The 26,361-nt window shown below is 31.7% G+C and overlaps 1 protein-coding gene across 5 annotated transcripts in view; it reads right to left on the bottom strand.

Annotated features, from left to right (window-relative positions):
• LOC143245105 (patj homolog) overlaps positions 1 to 26,361 on the bottom strand; it is a 548,212-nt gene that overhangs the window by 95,353 nt on the left and 426,498 nt on the right. For 4 of the 5 annotated variants that reach the window (XM_076490994.1, XM_076490995.1, XM_076490998.1 and 1 more), the window contains one exon: positions 7,561 to 7,656. In XM_076490994.1, coding sequence (XP_076347109.1) covers positions 7,561 to 7,656 — 96 coding nt within the window. Of the gene's footprint in view, positions 1 to 2,589; positions 4,819 to 7,560; positions 7,657 to 26,361 lie in introns of those variants that run through there. The other variant, XM_076490996.1, reaches the window with a different exon arrangement.

Here is a 26,361-nt window from a genome sequence, read left to right as displayed (position 1 = left end):
ACCAGATTTATCCGGTTAAATGTATACTCGAAATATTATTATTTATCGAATTAAATGTATATTCATTATGTCAATACTCGATTCAACGGGATAAATGCATACTCACAATGTTAGTACTGAACTTATCGGGTTAAATGTGTGCTCACTATGCTAATGCTGAATTTATCATGATGTAAAATATATATTCATAATTGTAATATTAAATTATTTAAGACTGAAGTTAAAGTTCGAAAGGTAATAGTAGATTCTAAAGAAAAACACAATTATAATGTTTTTACTAGTCTTTAAAATTTACAAAAATGAAAAATAATGTCAAAGTTTCTTCAACTTACATTAAATTCAGTTTAAAAATTACAACTTGTATTTTTGTTAAGCCTATTTCTCATAGAATGCTGTAACATGAATAATTTAAAATTCTGGCCTCAGGAAAAGAATACAATTGAATTCCGAAATGAACAAGCATTACGTAAAGAAAAGAAGAAAGTCGTTCACTTCATAACGTCTGTATTAAATTAGAAACGTTGACGAAATAAAACAAAACAAATATATGTAACTTTTCTATCCATAAAAATAGATTTACAAATTGGTTTCTGTTCCTTTTTTTTTGTACAGAACTTTTTAAGTCACTGCAGGATTACATTATGTTTTAGTCAATCTTAAGTTATTTCAAACAAGATGTTCTTCATTAACAAAACACAATTTTAAAAAAAAGTTGCAAAAGTACGTAAGCTCTTTGAAAGAGAAAATAAAATATAAAAAATAAAAAAGTTGTCATGTTTTACTTCAAAAGCTTATTATTAGTCTTCTTTATAGGGGGCGTTACGACGAAGGTTCAGGATAAAAAAGGATTGGATCGACAACTATTTGTACAGTACGCGACGGAAAAATCAATTTTCTTTTCATTGAAGTTCGAAAGAAGCCAAAATTTATGATTTACGACGCACCTCGTAATCAAGGAAGAATCTACTTAATCAATATATTTTTATTTTACTTTATCCAAACATTTTATTTTTACAGTTTTATTCGCACAGAAATTCAATCATTATTAAGAACCGACCAGATATGCTTTTACATTTCTATCTTGTGTTTTTATGTCATAAAACTTTTAAAAATTCTGTTTACTAAAATTATTGAGTTAAGGATTTAAGCTATCTCTAATATCAAAATACAATTTTGTATTCATCTGAATTGAAGACGAGTAACCGTGAGTAGCTGTCAGCACCATTGTCTCGTGACAAAAACGAAACAAATATTAAAAATGTGAGGAAACAATAACCAATCAGCAAAATGAAATATTCTGTACAGTAACAAATTTAATTAAAAAAACACGCCTGAACATATGTGATCGCATCACAGTGAACTGTGAGAAACAAACGTGATAAAGTACATAATAAGATCTATATTGTTAATAAAAGAACAGTATTGTTATGCTCATTCAACTCCTGTTTCAATACATTGTTATTTCAATGTATGAACAAGTATTACATTGTTGGAATGTCAGACATAATATGTCATACGTCCATTACGTACAAAAGTTGTTATTGTTCTTAGTACTTTAATATTCCACTAGATGGCAAAAGAAACATAGTTAGTGGTGAAATCATTCAATTGAAAAAACAACAGTCATTGGTGTTGTAGGAAAAGTAAATTAAGATATATTATGTGCGATACTTGGAACTCGAATAGACATTTATTGAGTTACTAAGAAGTTAGCATACTCAAAGGATGCACATATATATTGTAAACAAAGTTGGAAGGGAACTGAAATTCTAAGAAACTACTTTGAATGTTTTTTTCTGTTTTTCTATACACATTTATATATACACTCATACGCATATTAATTGTGGTTGAAGTTGAAAAAGATTAATAAATATAATCTATTCTTTAAAGGTCTTAGTCACTTTTGCTTTAGCCTAACAGAAAAAATAAACAAAACTTACAAAAACAATTGGAATAATAACTTAGGACAACATAAAAACATTATATTTTATACTATACATATAATTTAAGAGTTAACTTAATACTTAGAATACTATAGAAGCATGAAATATTTAAACATTTTACAAAAGTGTTGATAATTTTAAATATGTGTTTTTAATTCAGTCTTTCTGTATTCAATGGTATTAATTCACTGATACTTAATAAAGGATGATATTTTAACTCATGTAGAATTCAGAGTCTCAAATAGTGAATTCATTTCAGCAGAAATGACCATAAATAAAAAATAATTACGGGAAAGAAGACAATGTTGAAAAAATTTCAATAAATGAAACTTTAAATAAGTAGTTTTGTAAATTGAGGATATTAAATGAAAAATCACTAGAAAAAATCTAATAAATATAAAAATAAATCAAACTAGGATATTCGGCTTCACCAACTGTCATCACGCAACAATACGATTATGAAGTTAAAATAATAAGCCCTGCCATCTAGTGTCAGTTATATCACACACTGTGTTCTTATTTATTCTTAGAAGGAGAAAGTAAGGTAAAACTTATAGCGAGGAAAACAGTTTTAACAGCAAGTATTATAAGTAGGATAAATATCATAATACTGAAGCAGTTTTTACATCACGTGGGTTGTAAACCTAATAATTATTGTGATATTTGGTGGTTTAATTACAACTCGATGCAATAAATATCTGAACTGTTAAAATAAAAGTATTCATTCTAGAAACCTGAAAAACAGCTTTACTCTAAAATATAAAAGTGTGTATTATGTTAAATAATACACACTTTATGTGCTACAATAAACTTAATAGATTTATTGTATGCATAATCTTTGTGTTGAAGATTTTAGGGAATCGGGCTATTAATATTGTAGAATAATTTATGATTGGTTTACTACAACAATTGCATATGTTAATCTAAGACGATGAATTACAGATATTTATTGGTAACATTTTCCTTTTAATAGTGAGACACAGAGTAAAACATAAGCTATTCGTACACACATCAATAACCATAGAGATGAAGAACCAGAAATATACGAAGATCCAGATACTGAGAATTTCATTTCATAATGACAGACTTTGCAAGTTAGTTAGTAATCCAGGCCTTTTTTTCTGTGAGAAGAAGTGATTTCCCCACTGACTTCAGAAACGAGGTGGATATTTTATTATTAAGATGGTGGTTAGAATATGTACCACGAGAGGGGGCTCGCAATCTTTGCATAAAAGTTTAAACAAACCTGAATGTTGTCGAAACGCCACTCTGCTACAACGGATAAAGTCTATAACAGTTTTTCAACTGGTTGATTCTTTAGTGATAATAACCGTTTAATATTTCTCTCTCGTAATTTGATTTAAAATAAATAAAACAATTAGTACCGATTCTACACAAATTAACAAAACACTATTTTTGGTTCAACTTCTGTAAAAAACAAAACCTTATACTCGTGATTTTATTTTTTCATGTTTTTTTTTTCACATTTACTACCTGATTGCTATAGGTAAATAGAATTAAAGTTATATAGTCAAATATAACCTATTATAACATTCTAATTACAAGAACCAAGTTAGCAACTTTACATCACAGTGCTTAAGGCAGAATTTGCAACAGTTAATACCAAATACACGATACTGTCAACTAAACAACAACAATGGTGAAATTATTTATCGATATTAGTACCCTAATAGCACTCATTGTAAGCACAAATATATTGTTGTACATAGGTTCAAAATGTACATTTTTTACATGAATATTTTACCATTTTTACTTAACTGCTGTATATTTTTACATACTAATATTCTGTCGTAAAACCTACGTGATTAAATATTCATTTAATGAATAATAACCAAAGCGATAGAGTTGAATTTGTTTTTTTAAATGAGCAGATTCCTCACCGAGTTCATTGTTGGACACAACCGATCCACCCACATTAACTAATGACGTTTTTCTTCGGTAACAAACATCTTTCTATGTACACTAAATTAAACAGTCGTCTTTCTGCTAACAAAATGCTTTCCGTTTCATTTTAATGTACGACACTCACTCATCTAATAACTACATAAGTCACAATTACGAGTGGTTATACTTTAAGTTATACCTCATAATTTCTTAAGATTCGTTTCTAATAACTGTTTTTTTGAAATTTCTTACTGCACTTTAATTTAAACTACACGTCCAGTTCTTTACAACTCTCCCCTCCTCTATTTATTATGATGGAACGAATAGATTAACCTTCTGTATCTACTTAAGTGAAAGACTAACGTAAACGAAACGGGGATGTCAGAAATTCTTCTGCATCGCACTGACGCCTTACTTATTTCCAAATATTCCAGTACGTTTTGAAGCCCAAAATAAAAATAAAATTCTGTCGAATCATCCACACGTTTAATATTTTTTAAAATTTTAATCGATATCATAAAATAATGTGCTCCTAACATGTAACGGAAAAGGAACATCAAATATGGTCGATTAATGCTATTTAAACATTTGCAAGGGACAGCCTTCTATCTTACACATTAAACTACTTCACAATCAAATTCATATAAAATCAAAGAAAATGAGGCAACGTTATTGAAAGTAATAAAACTTATTAACACCGACCTAACTTGTTTTTGCAACTCTACTTTGCTATTAACATATGAAGAAACATGTTAGTTGTGTTTTAATATATCCCTTATACTAGTCTAAACAATGTTATTATTTGATTACTATTGTGAAGACACAGAAGAAAAACATTAATAAGCCATGAAACCACAATAATGCATTAGCAACAATAGAGAAGGCTTAAATTCCATTAGGCCTACTTGCATTGGCAAATTCGTTGTTGTATATCCGTTGTTTAATAAGAAAGATTTTCCGGCGATTTGACCTAAACAGAATATTGTATTGCACTGATTAGGTTAAAGTCATGATTTGTTGACAATGAATATTTATTTTGCTCACATTAACTAATCGTTAAATTGTTTAAATTGGTTGTTGATATTAAATTCGTAGAGTTGAAACCTTTATTTAACAGTGAACTGGTACAAGATTTGCATCATTTATTTAACAATGAACAATAAATGCACATAAATTAGGAAAAAAAAAAGGCTTAAAACGTTTTAGAATGGCCTTATCTCATCTTCAGTAAAATTGTAAAATAAGTACAATAAAAAATAACGTCGATGTGATGAAGGTTTTATAAAAAAATTAAAATCGGCCACAAAAGGAAAACAATGCACACAGAGAAATTAAGATACGACACTAAAAACTAAAGTGACTCATAAACAGAACCAAAACAGGTCGTAATTCAACAGACCAACAGATGTGAAAGTTCTTGCTTTTGAATGAATCTTTTGTTAGCTGGACTTACAACGCTAGAAACAAGGTTTTGATACCCGTTTTGGGCAGAATATAGATAGCCCTTTGTACAGCTTTGTGCTCAACAATAAACAGACCCTTTTGTTAGATGTTCCACAACTCAGTGACTTAGAGCTCAGTTTCTGATGAGAACTTGTGTTATGTATAGTTTTATATATTTTTTACACTGTTTGTGATTATTAGAACTAAAAGTGAATGTAAATCTTGGTCAGTTTTGTAAGATATCCCTTTTCTTTACAAGTACTAATAATTAAGAAACGTTTAATATTGTACAGATATACTGGTAGTTTCCTTATGGTTTTCCATGTGTGCATGAATAAATGATAATGATGGAAATATTCGAGTTATTTGATTACAAAAACACATGATGAAGATTCAAAGATGATTTTAGAATCGCCGTGTGTTTGAAGTAACAGTTTAGTGAGGTTATTTTGAGGGGGGGGGGTTGGCTCTGCTTACATAACGGGTGAAGAGATTTCGTAATTCTGTTTCCAGAATAGTTTGTAAGTAACGTTTCTGTTTCCACGAACCTCGGAACTTCCTTTTTCTCTTTTTTTTAAGTATCGAAGAACTACATCACAACACCAGTTCGTTCAAGGATTGTGCGTACGTGTGCGTTAGCTCTAACAATACATATCAAGTCATGCAGCTAAGCACGTGACCACAAACTGGTGGGATATCCCATAGAAAAGAACGTAACACGTATTATCCACAGTCACAGTACGGGTCACGGAATATCTCTGTAGAAGACTAGTTTGCTCGGCTTAGAGCAGAGCCACATTGAGATATTCGCTGTGTGTTCGCCATGAGGATTCAAACCCCGTATTTTTAGCGTTGCAAGTCCGTAAACTTACAGATGTCTTATTGGGGATCCCACAGGGGGCGCTAAGAATTGAAACTTTTTACTGAGAGAAGTCTTTTGTTTATACAGATGCTCCCTTTCTTGTATAATAATTACTGTTCATTGGGTTAAATCTTAGAATATTTTATTTAAGATTCATGATTTATCTACTAATTTATCTTGTGTTTTATTTACTTTGCTACAACATTTACTTTTTACTTCTGTGTATATTTCATGAAAACAATTTCCTGTTAACATCACGTTCTCTATTGAAATGTTTTCTGAAAATAGTATTTTATAAATTATAATCGAACACGTTTTTCTGTCATTTTTATGATTCTACTGCTTCATTAAATTATATAATTGTTTTTTAAAACTCTGTACTGCAAACTGGAGTGATTTAGATATGTTTTACAGTAAAGTTAGAAATGTTTACTCCCCAGATAGTTAAGAATACACGTTTTTATATGAACTCACGTCACGTCATTATGGTTTATTAAACCATTATTTAAACTTTTATGTGGAGACTGCACGTGATTTTTCTAATTTTGTTGCCGAAAATGCTTAAACTATTTGTTTTACTCAACATTAGCAAACCATGCCATGTAAACAATCGTTTAGAAAGAATGAACCGTAGTTTGAACAATGCAGAAAGTGGTTTAAATAGTTTACTGAATGTCAGGGAACTCTACCATAGAAACAATGCTTTAGAAAAGAGACTTGAACAATCTAGAAATCGAAAAGTATATAAAACTAAATCTAGACAGCACTAAAAACTAACAGTACTGAAGCCATATCGAGAGAAAAAAAACATTATTTATATCGAATTATTAGAAAAATACGGATTACATGAACATGTACAACCTCAGTAATTAAAGATATTGAGTATTTCAAATTGCCCGCAAGATGGTGCTGTAGCAAATCGGCGTACAGTGCGTGACTCTGCTTGAAATTTCTTATTATGTTTAATAATCACACAATTATATTTTACCACATTATTGTTATTACAGTTGATAATTAGAAAAATGAATAATAAAAACTGAGTCTCACAGTTTGAGTTTGCAAATTTCTAGAAACTAAAAACCAAATGTTATTCAACCTATAAATAAAGTCCGTATGTTAAGACGACTAACATAACCAGTCAAGAACAATAAATCCTAGTCCCGGTAAACAATTTATTTTTAATTTCTTTTCTAACCAGAATTGTTGTATTTTTGTTTGCTTCACAAGTCTAGTATGTAAGCGACGCTATAGGTCTGAAATTATAGCTAATTATATTATATAATTACTCGAGTTTAATAAATTACCCAAGACAGTCATAATTTTCACCACTAACTTTTATAACTAGTAAGCTGTTGTTAGGTCAACAGGTTAGACGACACTCTTTGGAAGGTGAAGAACCTTGCTTACCTGGGATGAAACTCCAAATCTAGAGGGCAGAGTTGTCGGAGGAAGATTTGGAGAAGACCCCCTTGACGTACTGCAGCTCAAGTCGTCCACTGTCATCTGAAAATTTTAAGAATGCCATTAATAATTCTTTTATTGTTACGAGACAAGTAAATATTCTGACTCGTATACGGTTCTATTTTATTAATAGAAATCGTTGTTCTGTGTCACAGAATAAATAACATAAAACAGAATAAAATAACAGAAAAATAACAGAATAAAAAGATATGTAAACACACCAATAAGTAGCACAAACTTCCTGCATCTTCCAGGAACGTTTAAACAAACTATATCAATATTCGTCAAACACTGATTTTCTTGACTCCTTTTGAGACACTAAACGTCACAATCAATCACAGATGACCAGAATTAAGTAATTACGTACTTGGGAATTGTTGCACCAGTGACCGAAACTTTTTTACTCTTCTGAAAACATATCTTCCTTACTGTAAAAGCTTTAACTTGTAATGGAATAATACGTAACTAGTAAGTAAACTCAAAACGAAACTACAGAATTCAAAATATATTCCTTTGTGTAGGGCCCGACATGGCCAGGTGGGTTAAGGCGTTCGACTCGTAATCTGAGGGTTGCTGTTTCGAATCCCCATCGCATCAAACATGCTTGCCCTTTCAGCCATGGGGGCGTTATAATGTGACGGTCAATCCCACTATTCGTTGGTAAAATCGTAGGCTAAGAGTTGGCGGTGGGTGGTGATGACTAGCTGCCTTCCCTCTAGTCTGACGTTGCTAAATTAGGGACGGCTAGCACAGATAGCCCTCGTGTAGCTTTGCACGAAAATAAAAAAAACAAACAAACAAATAAACCAAATGTTTCGTTAAAATACCCCGGTGGGACAGCTGTAAATCTACGGACTCATCACGCTCAAATCAGGAGTTCGATTCCATTCGCTGGACACAGCAGATAGCTCGATGTGGCGTTGCTGTTAAATATACACAAACAATTTTAGTAACTTACCTGCGACTAAAAATAAACTAAGTCAATCCATATTCAATGTTTTCTTTTGAAAATGTTACAGTTTTGGAGTTTAAATTTCTCGTCTTAAATCATATAATACCGAAAATGAAATAAGCTAATGAAACTGGCTTTTGAAAGTCTAATTTACTTATTTTTGTGTTTCCTGAAATCTGGTACTCATTGTGGTCGGCAGCTCAAAGGGCTTCTTGTAAGTGGAGATTTGAAAGCAATAGATACATTCACATTTAGCTACATATGTATTTTACCTGTAATATATCTCATCAGGATGTTTGCAGATTTTACAACGGTAGAAAGAGACGTTTCACGTTCAGAAAGGTTCACATTTGAACATTTGATGTAGAAATTTTTCTAGATTGGGTTCTTAATGGACTTTTAATTGACAAGTAGTAAATGTTGCACTAAACCAGAATAGGACAACTTTCCCCCCTCAACATTGGCAAGAAGGCATTTTCCTAGTTACAGATAAGTTAAGCCCCCCCCCCATAGAAAGGTGATTAAAGATATTAAAAATTCAATTTGACAAAAAGTCATTCATTCGGTTCGGAAGGCTGCGCTAATGGATTATCTTAACGCAACGTATTTCCTTACTGAACTTTATAGAGCAGAATTATCTTCTGGAAGTTGTATCTCTTTTAAACGCTAGTGCTACTATGTTACTACCAGGTAATTTTGAACTTTGTTTTCTTTCTGCCTTACTTTATCAAGCCTATATAAGCACACAAATGTGAGTTTTTGGGTTTAAAAAACACCTATTTTACGAGATTTGTATGACTTAATATAATCATATATTATTTGTTATTTCAGTTGTTGTTTGTTTGTTATTAAGTACAAAGCTACACAAAGGGCTATCTGTGCTCTGTCCACCACGGGTATCAAAACCGGTTCTTAGCAGTAAACATATCGTGTGCCACTGAGGGTGTGCTATTTCTGTACTGAAATAAAAATATATTACAATGAATCACATAATAAGATGGCCTGGCATGGCCTAGCGCGTAAGGCGTGCGACTCGTAATTCGCGGGTTCGCGCCCGCGTCGCGCCAAACATGCTCGCCCTTTCAGCCGTGGGGGCGTTATAATGTTAAGGTCAATCCCACTTTTCGTTGGTAAAAGAGTAGCCCAAGAGTTGGCGGTGGGTGGTGATGACTAGCTGCCTTCCCTCTAGTCTTACACTGCAAAATTAGGGACGGCTAGCACAGATAGCCCTCGAGTAGCTTTGTGCGAAATTCCAAAACATAATAAGATCACGGAGTGAGCGGATACATCTACATTTTTATATGTACATAGTGGTGGTGCTATTAGAATAATACATCTTGTCATCATGCCATCAAAATTTAACAACATCACTGTGATAAAGTACAATACGTAGGAATGGAAGTTATGGTTCTTGGCGTGAATTTAATGAAGTTATAAAAATCAATATTTGAGCCAAAACGTTTCGTTAGCTTACGAGATTAAAAATATTTTCCACGTATTTAAAAGGTTTTCTTTCTACCTCCAATCAGTGACGTATATGCTTTTAACATAATTACAAGAAATAATTTATACAATCCGATTATCTAGCAGTAAAAGCTATTTTCTTGGTTGAGAAGTTTTTTTGGTAAATTAGACATTATTTTTTTTTTACTATGAAAACATCTTATTACTTATGTTCTGGAACCAACTGTTAATCGAATCGATACCGCTACATCAACATGTACACACGTTGTATTAAACGTCAAACACCTTCACTGCGTGAACTAAACCGAGAAATGTGCAAAATTAAATGCAACGTTAGAGAAAATTAAGGCTATTAACCTGCGAAACGTCCGGGTAATGATATAGAAAAAAAGCTTGCGTTAACGTTTAGAGAATTAATACCATTGTTTTTAATGATTTTCCCATGTAGATACGTTCATATAAAGTCTACAACAACACAAATAGCCGTGGTTGGTCTTTGTGTAGAATCATTTCCCTCGCGAAACAGCGTTGTACTGTAAGGAAACACCACGGTGACGAGAGTTGAGCTTAAGAAGACTACGTGTTACTCCACTAGAGGGACAAAAATGGTAATAACATGAAAAAGATAAAGGAAGCTTGTTGTATAGTCAGAAAAATATGTTAAACAGTACAGACTGCGTCAGCAACAATGTGTTATTATCTTAAACAATATAGATTACGTCAGCAACAATATGTTATTATCTTAAACAATATAGGTTACGTCAGCAAAAATGTGTTATTATCTAAATTAATATTGATACGTCACCAACAATGTGCTATTGTCTTAAATAATATAGACTACGCCAGCAACGATATTTTATCATCTTACACAATATAGACACCTGCTTAATATATTTTCTACGTAGAGTATTCATGATGAACCTTAGTTTCAAAACGTTGTCTTCTTGTGTTTCTAGAGCAGGATGTTACTGTCCAGTCAACAGTTTTATTAATATAGACTATGTCAGCAACAATGGCTGAATCTAGTTAAATCTCTCCTCACACAAAACAACTACGATATATAATATTTAACATGTTTATCTGTGGCATTTCACAATTACTTGAAATGTATGTTATACAACAGTTTAGTCACTCATCTGTTACTGATTAATGACTCATTATCTGTGTTGCTTAACAATTATACTGAATATAATATTATTATAATATCAGAATGATAATAGTTCAAGTATTTTTATTACCAAGTGATGAGTAGACTTATATTTAATAAACAGTTTCTCATCAGTCAATAACCAAGAACGATCCAAATTGTTTATTTACTTGAAGTTTGCCTTGTTTTATTGAAAGTTTCAACTTTCAAGTTGAATAATATAACATTAATACACACCTAGAACGTATAATAGGACGGTTACTACCTTTTAAAAATATTAGGAATATATACTGAAGTGTAATATTCACTTTACTTTTACTGGCAATATGGCGAGGCGTAATATGATACTGAATGAATAGACGACGTGTTAGGTTAGAAATATTTGGTGTTCAAAACCGTTACAGTAAACTGTCCTGGCTTTCAACAGCAAGAGAATAAAATCGTGGTTTTAAAAATGTTATTATCACCAAACGTAAAAACTTTCTTTCAAAATAGAAAACAAAAGAGATGAAATATTGTGCGATATATCATCCAGCACGATTACATAAATATTGTGCGATATATCATCAAGCATGACTACATAAATATTGTGCGATATATCATCCAGCATGACTACATAAATATTGTGCGATATATCATCCAGCATGACTACATAAATATTGTGCGATATATCATCCAGCACGATTACATAAATATTGTGCGATATATCATCCAGCACGATTACATAAATATTGTGCGATATATCATCCAGCACGACTACATAAATATTGTGCGATATATCATCCAGCATGACTACATAAATATTGTGCGATATATCATCCAGCATGACTACATAAATATTGTGCAATATATCATCCAGCACGATTACATAAATATTGTGCGATATATCATCAAGCATGACTACATAAATATTGTGCGATATATCATCCAGCATGACTACATAAATATTGTGCGATATATCATCAAGCATGACTACATAAATATTGTGCGATATATCATCCAGCACGATTACATATTGTGCGATATATCATCAAGCATGACTACATAAATATTGTGCGATATATCATCAAGCATGACTAAATGAATACGAAAAGAAATTTTATGTAAACTTCAACCAAAAGTCGTATCAATCTGAAAACTGTTGATTTTTATCCTTTATCACATTTCCTAAAAACATTGAAAATACGTTTGTTTGTGTATTTCTAGGTGAAGACTTATTTGTTTATATCTTATTTTACGTGGGTTACTTTTGCTATGCCCACCACTGATATCGAAATCCTATTTCTAACATTACAAGATTTCAGGCTTACCGTTGAGTTATTAACGGGGGGGGGGGAAGCAGGCGGAATCTTTACATGACAAGAATATGAGACGTGTTACCTTTCTCTTACTTTTGAGCGTTTTTTCTGGTAATTGTTTTCAAATGAAAAGATAAATTCGTTTTTTTTTTAACTTAAACCCCGATTGGAAACACACAAAGGTGCATTTTTGTCGAATATAAAAAACAAACAAACTTAGAAATTTATATGCAAAAACGGCTCGTTTGGGATGAGAAAATATTTTACATAGAAGAGCGAACAACGTTTCGACCTTCTTCGGTCATCGTCAGGTTCACAAAGAAAGAGGTAACTGACCGGAAGCTGACCAGATGTTTGAAAGGGGTTGTGTAACTGTGTGTCGAAATGTAGAGGGCGGTATTAGATGTTTGAATATATAATTTTATTTATATAGGTATAAAGGCGTTCCTTTATATTGGTTTATTTTGGGTTTAAGTTGTTGTATAAGTAAGGCTTCTTTAATTTTGCGTTTGTTTATGTTTGTTTCTTTATTTAGTATTTGAGTGTTTTCCATGGTTATGTTGTGTTTATTTGACTTGCAGTGTTCGAAAACGTGTGAAGGTGACTTTTTATGTTCTTTGAATCTGGTTTCCATTTTCTACTTGTTTCTCCAATATAGAAGTCGTGGCAGTTATCACATTGTATTTTATAAATAATGTTGGTGTGGTGTTTGTCAGTGTAGTTTTACATAGTATAGACCTCAGTTTTGTGCCTGGTTTTGAATAAATTTGGTATTAACTGGAATGTCATATTTTGTTACTAATTTTTTGCCAAATGTTGGTTATTTGTTTGCTGATGTCAGGAATATATGGTATACAGCAGTATATGGTTTCGTGGTTTTTTGATTCGTGAGCTGTATTTACTTTAGTTGGTTGATTTTGCTTTCTGTCTAGGTGTGTGCGTATAATGTTTTCTACGGTTTGTGGAGGAAACTTATTGATGTTGATGAAGTATTGTTTTATTTTGTCTAATTCATCGTTAATTTTATCTGGTGAACATAGTTTTATGGCTGTGTTTATTTGGTTTTTTAGTATGTTGAGTTTTTGTTTTGTTTCATGTGCTGAGTCCCAAGGAATGTATAGTCCAGTATGGGTGATTTTTCGGTGGATTTCTGTTTTGAATTGTGTGTCAGTTCTTGTAATTTTGAGGTTAAGAAATGATATTTGATTGCTTTCTTCCTGTTCACATGTGAAGTTAATGTTGGGATGTATAGAGTTAATGTGATTGAAAAAATTAAGTATGTGTTCTGTAGATTTGAATCTCGCAACCGTGTCATCTACATATCTGTACCAGTATAGTGGTGGATGTAATGCTGTGTTAATTGCTTGTGTTTCAACTTGTGTCATAAAAATAAAAGGCTAGGACTGGTGATACTAGGTTGCCCATGCTTAGGCCATTTGTTTGTATATAGTTTTGGTTGTTGAACATGAAGTTTGTCTTTATCGTGGTGAATTCTATGAGGGTTGCTAACTGGTTACTGGGAATTTCTATAGTTGGGTTAGGGTCTCGGACATAGAGTTCTAAGGCTATCTTGCAGGCTTCAGTGGTTGGAACTTCTGTAAAGAGGGGATATAACATCGAAACTGGCCATCAAGGCTTTATGATTAAGTTGATTTAGATTAGACTTGAAATTAAAAGAGTCTTTGATGAATGAGCTGGCTGATGTTACATATTTGGAGAATGCCCATGCTATGTATTTACCAAGATTGTAATTAAACGATTCATATGTGGACATTATTGGTCGTAATGGACAATCTGGTTTATGAGGTTTGGGGATGCCGTATATTTGCGGTGTGCGTGAGTCGGTTTTACGTAGGTAGGAATAAAGTGTTTGTGAAATTGTGTTGGCTTTTTTCATTTGTAGTAGCAATTTGTTCAGTTGCGTCTCGTGTGTCTTTGCTGGATTTGTGTGTATTGGTTTAAATTTGTTCGTGTCTGATAGGATGTTATTCATTTTTTGGATGCATTCATTCGTCGTGTTCATTATGACTATAGCGTTACCTTTATCTGCTTTTAGAATTTTTATGTTTTTGTCTTGTTTTAGGTTTTTAATAGAATTAATGTCTCTTTTTGTAAGGTTGTTTTTTAGTTTTCTGTTTTGTGAAATTATGTTGATGGTTTTGTGAGAAAATTCTTTGAAAAAAATCGTTTAAGATGTTGTTTTAGGTGTTTCTGGAAAATATAAATTTGTAATTTTACCTGGGAAGTTTAGCTGTTGGATGTCAATAAAATTATCTAAGTTGTCTTCTTTCTGTTGGTTGTGTTTGGTTGTTTCCTTGTTTTTCTTCTCTGTAGAAAGTATCACAAGTCTCCTGGCTGGTCTTCTAAACATGTTTTGATTTCTATGGTTGGAATGTACCTAGGTGCTATTGCGAAGTTGAGTCCTTTGTTAAGTAGTTGTTTCTCGTCTGTGTTTAATTGACGGTCGGATCTGTTAATTATGAGGTTAGTCAACGGTTTGTCGTTTTGGTGTCTTTTCTGTTGTTTGCATCTTAGTTTTTCTAGTTTTTTGTTGTGGCAGATCTTTTTGTCTCTGTCGTTCTTAGTATTGATTTGGTTTATGTTTCGTTGTATAAGTCCGTAAATCTCTGGTTTAATGCAGCATGCCAGTTGATGGTCTAGGTTCATTTTTTGTTTTTGTAAGTCATGTAGTTCTTTGTATTTTGTGTTCAACATAGCTTTAAGTAGTTTTTTCTGTAAATTTTGGATAATGTTTGTGTATGTATCAAAATTTTTTGAAAGTTTTATTTCACAAACACTTTATTCCTACCTACGTAAAACCGACTCACGCACACCGCAAATATACGGCATCCCCAAACCTCATAAACCAGATTGTCCATTACGACCAATAATGTCCACATATGAATCGTTTAATTACAATCTTGGTAAATACATAGCATGGGCATTCTCCAAATATGTAACATCAGCCAGCTCATTCATCAAAGACTCTTTTAATTTCAAGTCTAATCTAAATCAACTTAATCATAAAGCCTTGATGGCCAGTTTCGATGTTATATCCCTCTTTACAGAAGTTCCAACCACTGAAGCCTGCAAGATAGCCTTAGAACTCTATGTCCGAGACCCTAACCCAACTATAGAAATTCCCAGTAACCAGTTAGCAACCCTCATAGAATTCACCACGATAAAGACAAACTTCATGTTCAACAACCAAAACTATATACAAACAAATGGCCTAAGCATGGGCAACCTAGTATCACCAGTCCTAGCCTTTTATTTTTATGACACAAGTTGAAACACAAGCAATTAACACAGCATTACATCCACCACTATACTGGTACAGATATGTAGATGACACGGTTGCGAGATTCAAATCTACAGAACACATACTTAATTTTTTTCAATCACATTAACTCTATACATCCCAACATTAACTTCACATGTGAACAGGAAGAAAGCAATCAAATATCATTTCTTAACCTCAAAATTACAAGAACTGACACACAATTCAAAACAGAAATCCACCGAAAAATCACCCATACTGGACTATACATTCCTTGGGACTCAGCACATGAAACAAAACAAAAACTCAACATACTAAAAAAACCAAATAAACACAGCCATAAAACTATGTTCACCAGATAAAATTAACGATGAATTAGACAAAATAAAACAATACTTCATCAACATCAATAAGTTTCCTCCACAAACCGTAGAAAACATTATACGCACACACCTAGACAGAAAGCAAAATCAACCAACTAAAGTAAATACAGCTCACGAATCAAAACCACGAAACCATATACTGCTGTATACCATATATTCCTGACATCAGCAAACAACTAACCAACATTTGGCAAAATTAGTAACAAAATATGACATTCCAGTTAATACCAAATTTATTCAAAACCCGGCACAAAACTGAGGTCTATACTATGTAAAACTACACTGACAAACACCACACCAACATTATTTATAAAATACAATGTGATAACTGCCACGACTTCTATATTGAGAAACAAGTAGAAAATGGAAACCAGATTCAAAGAACATAAAAGTCACCTTCACACGTTTTCGAACACTGCAAGTCAAATAAACACAACATAACCATGGAAAACACTCAAATACTAAATAAAGAAACAAACATAAACAAACGCAAAATTAAAGAAGCCTTACTTATACAACAACTTAAACCCAAAATAAACCAATATAAAGGAACGCCTTTATACCTATATTAATATAATAAAATAAATAAAATTATATATTCAAACATCTAATACCGCCCTCTACATTTCGACACACAGTTACACAACCCGTTTCAAACATGTGGTCAGCTTCCGGTCAGTTACCTCTTTCTTTGTGAACCTGACGATGACCGAAGAAGATTTACAAAGTTTTCCAACATTAAACCTAATGTTTATATGCAAAAACGGCTCGTTTGGGTTCGAAACGTTGTTCGCTCTTCTATGTAAAATATTTTCTCAACCCAAACGAGCCGTTTTTGCATATAAATTTCTCAACAAGTGGGTTTCTCGACATCACTGAAACAAACTTAGACGTGTAACCGAGTATTAGACTAAATATGTTGAAGTATTTAAAACAATTTGTATCTACATAATTAGAAAAATAATGGCAAACCAATAGAGGTTGACATCTAATTAGTAGCGAAAATTTGTAATTCACACTCAATAATGCATTTTTGAAATTCTAGGAAAAATCTTTGTTTTATTTGTCTTTACTTGTTTACAGAATACATTATAAACTTAATTTGTGATTTCTACTTGGGAGACTTGTGGTTTTTTGCTTCTAATTGTAATAATCTGTTGTTTATAATTCTGTTTATTCACATTAAATCTTTCTTGTGTACACTCTTAGTAATTTTCAAATTACTTTCGTAGCATGTTTTAAATTCATAATATGTGTGTGTGTATATATATAATTTTTCTTTACCAACTGATTTATTTCGAATGCCTCCTTTATCACTATATTTAGTCTTTTCATACACGAAATATTATTGTCAAATTACTTCCTTACCCCACATCTGGTGGTTTATAAAAGTATAGTTAAGGTTTCGATCCCTGTTGGGGGCTGAAAGCACATAGTCTATTGTGTAGCTTTCTAAAGACTACAATGATTGTGTATCTACTTATCTCTCTAATTATTAAATCATCACTTAAGAAAGAAAATCACCTTAACGTTTTTATTCGTGATTTATTATCAAAAAATGATCTTACAGACGTTTTTTCTTTTGATTTAATTTATTACCAAAAATTCCCCTTATTGACATTTTTACTTGTGACTTAACATCTTATCGGAAAATCATCTTACTGACGTTTTTATTTGTTACCAGAAAATAATCTTACTGACGTTTTTATTTGTTACCAGAAAATCATCTTACTGACGTTTTTATTTGTTACCAGAAAATCATCTCACTGACGTTTTTATTTGTTACCAAAAAATCATCTTACTGACGCTTTTATTTGTTACCAGAAAATCATCTTATGTTTTTATTTGTTACCAGAAAATCATCTTATGTTTTTATTTGTTACCAGAAAATCATCTTACGTTTTTACTTACGATTTATTACCAGAAAATCATCTTAACGTTTTTACTTGTCATTTAAATGATTATCAAAAAATTATTTTTACTTGTTAATATTATTAGTACTTGTTGCTGTATATAAAGATATGATAGAGACAACCTAAACATAATCGTCTCGATAAGAAACACTTATTAACATTTATAAAGCTGAGAAATTCGTAAAATAAAATTTCATGTTCAACTTGTAACATTCTCAAGAACTTCATGTACGAGTTTCAGACTTTGTTTTACTTTATTGAAACAAATAACTCATATCTGTATTAACAGTTTAAATAAATGTCATAAGTATTGTTTTTAGTCTCTAATTAAATTAGTCAGATGTTATGAAATTAGAAGGTTGTTAGAACATTACAGTATGGCACATGAAAAAAAAAAATTAAAACGTAGCTACTAGCTGTTATTCTGTTATGAAATCAGAATGTTGTTAGAACATTACAGTATGGCACATGAAAAAAAAAATTAAAACGTAGCTACTAGCTGACTTACACGTATATCGCACCGAAAAGACACGAGGGATCTCGAGGGTGAAACTGAGGATTAAATCAGAAAAGGATATCACATGTCATTCCCCGGAGGTTCATAAGGGTACCTGATAGGTTTGGTAAAAATTGATTGAGCGGTTCGCCAGTTATAAGTGACTGCACATACATGGAGCCTTATGCCAAACGATGGTTTAATTTATTTGTCATTTGATATCGTAATATCAAAGTAAAACAACAACAAAGAAACGAGTCTTAAGTGTCTATGAAGTACCAGTTACAACGGAAACTTTAATCCGTTTAAGCTAGTTCGATGTTTAACTTTGGGATAAATATTCAGTGCACGGCTTAGGTTTTATCATAATATTTCTCTTATGGGAATTTAATATTGCAGAACTTTAGGGATAACGGATATGGATCTATTTAGAAAACTCTCCCGCACGCAAAACAAGTTAGGACTCGAATGCCACAATGATACTTTCAATTGCACGTAACTGTTTCGAATTTGAATAGTAAGTTTATATTTATGCATGTAATTATTAAATCAATATATCCATTTCATACAGTAATGGATCCCAATATTAAAGTTACACATTCCATCGTTGAATTAATATTGTATACGTACCATAAGATAAAATATAAATATTAAACGTAATACACTTCGCTATTGAGTCGATGTTCCTGTCCAGTAATTATGTTAACATTTCCACCGATTTCACTGATATATAAAGACAACTAACAACGTTACTTGATCACAGCTTATATTTGAACTTTTAGTCATTTATTCTTTTTCTTTCGTAAATTATAATGAAGTGAACATGTGAACTCAATCTACAGTTCTGTTTAAGCAGCATCTTACACATAATAAATTGCAGTTCTGTTTAAGCAGCACCTTACATATAATAAAGCTACAGTTCTGTTTAAGCAGCACCTTACATATAACAAATCTACAGTTCTGTTTCAGCAACATCTTACACATAATAAATTGCAGTTCTGTTTAAGCAGCACCTTACATATAATAAATCTACAGTTCTGTTTCAGCAACATCTTACACATAATAAATTGCAGTTCTGTTTAAGCAGCACCTTACATATAATAAAGCTACAGTTCTGTTTAAGCAGCACCTTACATATAACAAATCTACAGTTCTGTTTCAGCAACATCTTACACATAATAAATTGCAGTTCTGTTTAAGCAGCACCTTACATATAATAAAGCTACAGTTCTGTTTAAGCAGCACCTTACATATAACAAATCTACAGTTCTGTTTCAGCAACATCTTACACATAATAAATTGCAGTTCTGTTTAAGCAGCACCTTACATATAATAAAGCTACAGTTCTGTTTAAGCAGCACCTTACATATAACAAATCTACAGTTCTGTTTCAGCAACATCTTACACATAATAAATTGCAGTTCTGTTTAAGCAGCACCTTACATATAATAAAGCTACAGTTCTGTTTAAGCAGCACCTTACATATAACAAATCTACAGTTCTGTTTCAGCAACATCTTACACATAATAAATTGCAGTTCTGTTTAAGCAGCACCTTACATATAATAAATCTACAGTTCTGTTTGAGCATCACTTTACATATAATAAAGCTACAGTTCTGTTTAAGCAGCGCCTTACATATAATAAATCTACAGTTCTGTTTAAGCATCACTTTACATATAATAAATCTGCGGTTCATAAGGAAATGATAATAATAACAAAACTGTAGCACAACTATTTACACTTTCATGACGTCACATTAGTGATAACAATGAAAAACAAACAAACGTCCATTGCTTAAACAACCAAACTCATTAAAGTGTTTTGTCATAACATCGCTTGAAGGTCGTTTAGCTAATGTACACACAACTTGCTTGTTTCTATCAGCTGTTAATAATATTTACATATGCCACATATTATATCAAGTAAAACTGGCTTTCTTCAGTTTCGGGTTGATATTTATTTAACATACTTTTCACTTTATTTCGAAAATACAGCAGAGGATATTAAACTATAGAAAATACATTTTTGTACTTTTTGTATATAATTTGTGAATTATTTTGATATAATTATATATGTTTTTAATGGTAATGTATGTTAGCCTGATAAACTGCACGTACCAAATCAATACTTAAGTACTTAAAATATATGCCACTGTGATAAACTAGTAGTACCAAACTAGCACATAATTACTGACAATGTCAGTGACAGTGATAGACTGTTAATACCAAACTAGGACATTATTACTGACAATGTATGCCACTGTGATAAACTGGTAGTATCAAACTAGCACATTTTTACTGACAATGTATGTTACTGTGATAAACTGTTAGTACCAAACTAGCACATTATTACTGACAATGTATGTTACTGTGATAAACTGTTAGTACCAAACTAGCATATTATTACTGACAATGTATGTTACTGTGATAAACTGTTAGTACCAAACTAGCACATTATTACTGACAATGTATGTTACTGTGATAAACTGCTAGTACCAAACTTAATGTATAATTAGCGACAAGTGTGTGTGTGTGAAAAGCTTGTTTCATATTCTAACAAGGACTATTTGTGTTAACCGTTTCCTAATTTTAAACTGATAAAATGGATGCTAACTATTTGTGTTAACCGTTTCCTAATTTTAAACTGATAAAATGGATGCAAGGTGACTAATCAACACCATACATCGTCATATAGCTACCCTAATCGAAAATTGAAGTTTGATTGTCAATCTTATAAGACATTCATGGTCTGTAAGTGAAGAGTGAGGTACTTTCTGTGGTTATCGGACGCGAACTATTGGGACCTTTGAGCTCTGATTTAGGCCACGCATTACCCATAAACCAGAAGGTAGCATAGACGTGATAATGTACTTTTTTAATTCCGCAAAATTTTTTATCTCAAATTAGCTTTTCATTCACGTACTCTAGATCCAGTATTATAAAGCCAGCATATAGCTTCGAGAGTATTATCAATAAGCAATTTTTAAGTGTGCTGAGAAGTGAAAACATTGCGAATACAATGTGTGAAGGACATTTCAGTTAAACTGACATCCGTACCCTTTTAATGTCTTTCAAATACGTAGGTTCACCGGAAAAATTTGTTTTTTAGCAGTTTTTAACCATAAACCTACCAGCAGGTGTCAATTTTGTTTACTACTGGAGGGATCCAGGATTATATTGAGCAATTTCATTACAATACTCAGCGTGAAAACTGACCCAAAAATGTTGGGTGGAATCCCTCATTTTATATGTAAAATACATAGAAAACTCCCATCAGTAATTTATGAGACTAATTGCACAATTTATGGAATCCGTAAGCCAATTTTAATTTACCACATAGTGACCTACGTTAACTTAGGTATGCCAATAGTAATGTGGCATTGCGCTAATTTTATTATTCGCCATTATATAATGGTTCAACTGTTTGATGAGAATGTTACAAGTTTCTTTTTTTTTTACCAAAAGCAAAATAAGAATATAATCTGTGACGTAATGGCATTATTGGATTCTTTGCATAGTTCTGTGACGTAGTGTACTAGTACATTATATAGTAAGTAATTCTAGGGTTAATGGTTTATTTTGAAATAAATACAAAGAACTTGGACCAGACGGACAGACAATACGGAAATGGCAAACAACTGAAACATCGAGTCAGTATACAATTAGGATGATTGAAATAAATGCAAAATCTTAGTAATTAGTTTCCTAATTACCGTGAAGTCTAGGAATTGTTTCACAGATAATGTACTTATCGTTTCTGTTGTTTTTAATTACCTGAATTTCAATTTTTAAACATAATCCAGTTGAATTTAAATTTAGATATGATAATTACTTCAGAATATGTTTACCTTTTGTTTACAGTTTCTGTTACTAGTAGCAACACGCGACTAAACATTCTTAAGTTCTAAGTCATTCTTCATATTTCGGTATTTACAGAAACTTAAAGTTGTAGCGGGTGTAAATTTTCAGGCGTTAAAAATTCGTAATTAACGAATTTTAACTGAGTTTTAACTGAGTTAGATAATTTTTGCAGCTTGGAATAATTTATGTTTAATTGATGGGGAAAAGCAAACAGATTATGTGTTTTAAGGACTGTTGTGGCTTGGTAATAATTTCCTTGATTGGCTATGAAGGTGTTTCAATGGCAGACAGTTACAGGTGATTCTTAATTAATTATTATTCGAACTTTCTTAATCACGTTTTTCGACTCATTTATTTCTATCTTAAGAAATATCTATGTAATTAATTCATTTGTTGATTTCATATATTACACCTCTTGGTTAACCGAACAATCCTGTTGTGGACACTTTAGACCAAGAGTACATCAATTAAGCATAACCCATATTGTATAAATATACTATTGCATAAAATATCATTAAGATACTGTTCTTTTTCAGTTGTTTACCTCAGCTAATCTGTAACTGATATGTTTTCGTGCTTCTGATGGTCTTAACTGTGACGTCAGTCGTTGTCACAGTAACGTCAGAAAATCGTTTGTGTTTGTTATGATGGAAACTGGCAGCATACAAGACTCACTTTCCTCGTGTTAGTTCAATCAGCACAAACTGGTTAAACTCACAGAAGAGAGATGCACGCCGTGTGAATATTACACAATCAATTAAGAAGTGGTACTTAGCACGTGGCTGCTACCATTTCGTGTACTTTTATTGTGCCGAAGAATATCACAGTTTTAATTACAATAATAAATCAAACTTTAGTTATACATTCCTCAGAATGTACAATGTTGATTAGGATTTTTAACTTCGCCAATCCAACAGCAAATCATGACTACAATATAACAAAATATAGCTTCTCTGTATTGCGTACGAAACACTTCAGTAAGGATACCTGAAGAGATCTCAAGTTTTAAAACCGGTTTTATAAAGCCACATACCGCTCTACCGGTTTTATAAAGCCACATACCGTTCTACCGGTTTTATAAAGCTACATACCGTTCTACCGGTTTTATAAAGCTACATACCGTTCTACCGGTTTTATAAAGCTACATACCGTTTAACCGGTTTTATAAAGCTACATACCGTTTAACCGGTTTTATAAAGCTACATACTGTTCTACCGGTTTTATAAAGCTACATACTGTTCTACTTCCTTACCTATTTTTTCTATAGATACTCTATTTTCGACCCTGACCATCCTGGTTCAGAGACAAACACGAAGACTTATAGCACTAAACACAGAGTTTGGTTCTTTGGGGGAGGTGACAGAGATCAAATAGCTCATTGTGCAGTTTATCCAATAAGATCTTCATTTTAATTTAAATATGAAGCAAACTGACTAAAATAACAATAGGTTATAATAATAACAATAATAGGTTATTGTGTGTGTACTTTTTCCGTTTTAAAAATCCAGTCGTCGCTCTGTGAAAAAAAATACAGTTGCATTCAGTACTTGATTTGTTAATAAAATGCAACTATTTAGAAAGTTCTAAACAATGTTAAGAGTTGGTAGCGCTGATTTTAATAAGGCTAAACTCCGCTCAAAAAGTCACAGATAGAGACAGATTGTCTATTATCAAGGCTTTTCGAGTATATTTATCTCTCTCAAAGCAAAGAATCGTGTTCAATGTTTATGAATTAACTGACAACGTGCTTATATCTTTTCAACTCCTAATTTACTTAAATCCTATTTAAATCTGATGGTTGCTTGGGTTCAGTAAAAAAGACTTATGACCCTAAATTTAAAGTTTATTGGAATAAAAGTTCCAATTTAAAGTTGGAATAGAATATTTTCAGGAAATCGATTAGGGAGCTTTTATCTGGTAGTCACCCTTTTCGATTCTAATAGACTGTTCAGTTTCTGCTTTTGAAATCGGTGTAACTGGTAGACTTGCTAGGGTGAGCTAGAAAATATATTTCTCATCTAGATTTAAAAAAAAGTCTAACTATACGTTCAGTAATGGATATATTGTAATGATAAACTGGTACAGTAATGGATATATTGTAATGATAAACTGGTACAGTAATGGATATATATTGTAATGATAAACTGGTACAGTAATGGATATATTGTAATGATAAACTGGTACAGTGGATATATTGTAATGATAAACTGGTACAGTAATGGATATATTGTAATGATAAACTGGTACAGTAATGGATATATATTGTAATGATAAACTGGTACAGTAATGGATATATATTGTAATGATAAACTGGTACAGTAATGGATATATTGTAATGATAAACTGGTACAGTAATGGATATATTGTAATGATAAACTGGTACAGTAATGGATATATTGTAATGATAAACTGGTACAGTAATGGATATATATTGTAATGATAAACTGGTACAGTAATGGATATATTGTAATGATAAACTGGTACAGTAATGGATATATTGTAATGATAAACTGGTACAGTAATGGATATATTGTAATGATAAACTGGTACAGTAATGGATATATATTGTAATGATAAACTGGTACAGTAATGGATATATATTGTAATGATAAACTGGTACAGTAATGGATATATTGTAATGATAAACTGGTACAGTAATGGATATATTGTAATGATAAACTGGTACAGTAATGGATATATTGTAATGATAAACTGGTACAGTAATGGATATATATTGTAATGATAAACTGGTACAGTAATGGATATATTGTAATGATAAACTGGTACAGTAATGGATATATTGTAATGATAAACTGGTACAGTAATGGATATATTGTAATGATAAACTGGTACAGTAATGGATATATATTGTAATGATAAACTGGTACAGTAATGGATATATTGTAATGATAAACTGGTACAGTAATGGATATATATTGTAATGATAAACTGGTACAGTAATGGATATATATTGTAATGATAAACTGGTACAGTAATGGATATATTGTAATGATAAACTGGTACAGTAATGGATATATATTGTAATGATAAACTGGTACAGTAATGGATATATATTGTAATGATAAACTGGTACAGTAATGGATATATTGTAATGATAAACTGGTGAATCGTTTCTTTCTTTTTAGTATACATATCGCTTATATTGGAAGAAGAACAGAAGGGAACAAAAAGACAATACTTCTTGTTGAAAAACAAGAACATTTGGTACCGCTATATGTGTTATTAACGCAACTCTATGACTGTAAAACCACATGTTTAACAGAACTCCAACAGTGTGTTTCGGTTTAGTATACACAAATAAACATGGATTTAGTCATTTAATAAAAGTATGTTCGACTGAGATTTGAACATTAGTGCTAATGAAATAAAAATAAAAATTGTGTTTTACAACATGCAGTTGTGGTACATTCCATTCAAGAGAAGTAAAACTAGTTAGTAATTAACTATTAAACTATTAAAGAATTCCATAAACAGTGTATTGTTGTTAACTTACTTAACTCAGAATATTTTACTGTGTTTCAGGGATAGATGCGGTTTCTCAAAGTGTTCGATATCTACCCCCTGGATTCGCTAAAATTGTACAGGGAGTGTATAAAGACCAAGGAGTGAATAGGAGGTCGAAAAAGGCCCCTATTAATGTAATTGTTAAAGTCCTTTATGCCCTTCCATCTCATTAGGGAATACCAAAACCTCATTCATATTATGATTCCTAACTATGATATTATGATGAATAAATGTTTATTATGTATCAAATTTTCATTTATAATTTATATTCTAAACATATGGGGCTTGATGACGACTTTATAAGTTAGTCAATAGGTCGATAAATAAAAAAAAAATATCCGGAAAACCCGACTTAGAAGATAATCGAAATATTAATGTTATAGCAATGAAAAAAACGACAATTTTTAAATGATGTCAATTATTTTTC

The sequence above is a fragment of the Tachypleus tridentatus genome, chromosome 2 (genome assembly GCF_004210375.1).
Source record: "Tachypleus tridentatus isolate NWPU-2018 chromosome 2, ASM421037v1, whole genome shotgun sequence".
NCBI classification, from domain to species: Eukaryota; Metazoa; Arthropoda; class Merostomata; order Xiphosura; family Limulidae; genus Tachypleus; species Tachypleus tridentatus.
Note: the sequence above shows the minus strand (reverse complement) of the source record. Positions and strands in the feature narration are given on the sequence as shown.